Source organism: Eulemur rufifrons, chromosome 4 (genome assembly GCF_041146395.1).
Source record: "Eulemur rufifrons isolate Redbay chromosome 4, OSU_ERuf_1, whole genome shotgun sequence".
Taxonomy (NCBI): Eukaryota; Metazoa; Chordata; class Mammalia; order Primates; family Lemuridae; genus Eulemur; species Eulemur rufifrons.
Window position 1 is genome coordinate 4,607,240 of NC_090986.1, and position 3,608 is coordinate 4,610,847.

Sequence of the window (3,608 nt, forward strand, 5' to 3'; positions counted from 1 at the left end):
CAGTAACCACCCAACTCATGGAACCAGCACCGAGAATAAAGCCCCACCAATGCCAAAATGCCTGTGAAGGGGATGAGGGTGTTAGAAGAAAAGATGAGAAAGAGAATTCTCAGGTTCTCCCACCTTTGCTCTTGACAAAGAGATGGTAAGACTGAGGTGCACTTTCCTATCTCCTTATGAAATTTAAGCATTTTGTGAAACTAGGCATTGCATCGTGGGACTGGGATCTCTTCCCCATACCCAGCTTTAGGAGAATTGATCAGTAACGATGACATGGATAAATAACATTAATAAATAGCGGTACTTACATTGACAACTAACAGTTCTCTAAGGAAAAATGGAAGTTTTTTTCCTCCACAATGAAAGTTCAGTTTATATTTGAGTGCCTATTTTTGGTAGGTAAGATCATGTAGGCTGAAAGGGCCCTGCTATCTTATAGATTTATCTCAAGAAGCTTTGATGCTAAATCTCTGATCAAGATGAAATGGCCATACCAGGACCTCTTAATATCATTTGAAAACATATTCAACACTCAGAATTTTAAAGATTAGTTAATATCATTTCAATATCATATTTTTCAAATATTCAGATACTTGAATTAAATTTCAAATATAAACTATCTTGTCTATATTTTTCTGCTCCAAATCATAATAATAAAACCTCCATCTTCTTTCAAATCTCTCTCATGTTTTTTCAGTTTTTGTATACATTTGCCATACTATTTTGTGTTTTGCCTAAAAACATATAGCAGAGAGGTTAATAGCAATTTCTTTGGAGTCAACCTAGGTGTTAACCCTGGCTCTTCCAATTATGAGACATGTAATTCTAGCTACTATTATTTTCTCTTTCATGTATTGTTTGCTTATCAACTACATAAAGATGGAAATATTAGACCCAATGTGCTTGTGAGAACAAAATGATATCATATCTATAGAAGACCTAACATAGAGCCTGCACATGCCATAGATCCAAGTAATGGTGGCTGTAACATTCCTTCACTATGGGAAAATAAATACCAAACTAGGGATTCTTAAAGTCAATTACGGATTAAGCAAAAGCTCTATTTTTTTCTTCTTGTCTAAAGAGCTACACGTGAATCTATGAGAGGCTTAAATTTACTTAGAAAATTATTAATTAAGGCTTCAGGCCAGAGGGAGAAAACTAGACTAGATTTGTGGACTCACACTCAAAAATGATTTTTATTTATGCCTCTGTTTAGAAATAAGAAATACGATATGACCTCTGAAAAATTAAAGAACATTGATAAAACATAATTTTATGAATAAATCCACAACTACTTTGAATACACTTACTAGATTCATCTGATCATAATGGTTCTGAAAGTCATGAGTTCATGTAAATAACTACCTGTGCAGACAAAGCAAATCTACCAAAATAAATAAACATAAAATGAAATGAATGCTAGAAAGGTTTTGGGGAGAAATAACAGAGGACACAAATTTCTTTTGTGCCCTAGCAATTGTTTTCCAGAAAACTTTCCAGTTGCCTCTTTCCTTTGGGTATTCCTTAAGAAATATGGGCCCTCTCTACAGAACATTGAATATTTATGTCAATTTATCCCATTATTAGAAATAAGAAATCTGAAGCTTATTGAGATTAAATGGCCAATTTATAGCTGTAATGAAATGCAGACACACCATAGATTTCATATTTTTAAATCCAAGGTATTGCCATTATATGACAGCAAAACAAATAGTTGGTTCACACAATTTTAGCAATGTGCTTCTCAAACTGAAGAGAAACTGCCATGACAGACATATGATCAAATTATTTAGTATTCAGACTTTAATAAATTAGTCAATAGCCCCATGAGTATACAGCCTCAAAATATTATGTTGGGCATTTTTCACCTGAAATATTCAAATTATAATTAGCCCTGTCGGTTTCTATTGTTTCAGATATCCCCACTCATATATATCTCAAGAACACCTAAGCATACCATGCAGTTATCTGAATTATTGAGATATGTAATTATTTGTATTATATTTCCATTGAAGATAGATAGATAACAGATAGATAGATAGATAGACAGATTAAACTCAGACAAGTTTCAAGTCAAAATGAAATATTGGAATATTTGAAGACATTTATTTTTCTTATGTTTTTCTTTTCAACCACTGTCTCCAGTTTATTTGAGTCATCCATGCAAAAATATACATCAGAGAATGGGATCTTTCTGGAGAAGAGTGGATACTGCCTGGAAGACAGAACTCCATCATAAGGAAATTCATGCTGCCAAGTTGTATCAAATCAATAATCAAATCACTAGGTGCACACACAGACACATACACACCCACACATCCCACACTGTCTAATAGCAACACACAGATCCCTTTAATTCTCAGCTGTTCACTCCGTGCAACGTCTGCCATTTAATCACCCAGGCAGGATGAACCACAGCATCATAACTGAGTTCATCATTCTGGGCTTCACCAAAAACCCTGAACTCCAGGGAATTCTCTTCCTTGTTTTTCTCTTCATCTACCTTGTAGCTTTTCTTGGTAATATGCTTATTGTCATTGCTATAATCTATAACAACACCTTGCATACACCCATGTATGTTTTTCTTCTGGCATTGGCTATTGTGGACATCATCTGCACAACAAGCATCATACCAGAGATGCTTGGGACCATGCTAACACCAGGAAAGACCATTTCATATGGGGGCTGCATGTCCCAGCTCTTCTTCTTCACATGGTCGCTGGGGGCTGAGATGGTTCTCTTTACCACCATGGCCTATGATCGCTACATAGCCATCTGTTTCCCTCTTCATTACAGTACTATTATGAACCGCCGTATGTGTGTGGCCTTGCTCAGCACTGTCATGGCTATTGCAGTAACCAATTCCTGGGTGCACACAGGTCTCATCCTGAGGTTGACTTTCTGTGGGCCAAATACCATTGACCACTTCTTCTGCGAGATACCCCCACTATTGGCTTTGTCCTGCAGCCCCATAAGAATCAATGAAGTGATGGTGTATGTTGCTGATATCACTCTGGCCATAGGAGACTTTACCCTCACCTGCATCTCCTATGGGTTTATCATTGCTGCCATTCTCCACATCCGCACAGCAGAAGGCAAGCGGAAGGCATTCTCAACATGCTCATCCCACCTCATGGTGGTGTCCCTTTACTATTCCCCTGTAATCTACACATATATTCGCCCTGCTTCCAGCTACACATTTGAAAAGGACAAGGTGATAGCTGCATTCTATGCTCTTGTGACTCCCGCATTAAACCCAATTGTGTATAGCTTCCGTAACAAGAAAATGCAGGCAGGGATTAGGAAAGCGTTCACATTTCTAAAACATTAGTGGTTTCAAGAGGGAACATTGCTTCTTTACTTTAGCATCACCTCCTACTATAACTTAGATTTACTGATCTTTCATAATTATCTCCATCCCAAATTTTCCCTTCTCTCTAATTTCTACCCTATTCTTAGCATTCTCCTTATCTCCACAACTCCATATTCTTCATGTGAAGAATGTTTATAATGCAATATACATCACACTTTCACATAGATACAAGGGCCGTTGGGAAAGTATCCAGCCATTGTTAAAATAATTTTTCATATTACATGGCTGGATA

General features: G+C 36.8%; 1 protein-coding gene across 1 annotated transcript; it reads left to right on the forward strand.

Moving 5' to 3' along the window:
* Positions 1–2,410: 2,410 nt before the first annotated feature.
* OR13G1 (olfactory receptor family 13 subfamily G member 1) lies at positions 2,411–3,334 on the forward strand. The gene has a single exon (XM_069467006.1). It carries the CDS (start codon positions 2,411–2,413, stop codon positions 3,332–3,334), a length of 924 nt encoding a protein of 307 aa, XP_069323107.1.
* The last annotated feature ends 274 nt before the right edge of the window (positions 3,335–3,608 follow it).

Excerpts from the sequence above, each read along its gene's own strand:
- OR13G1 (XM_069467006.1), top strand. The coding sequence starts at position 2,411 with ATGAACCACAGCATCATAACTGAGTTCATCATTCTGGGCTTCACCAAA.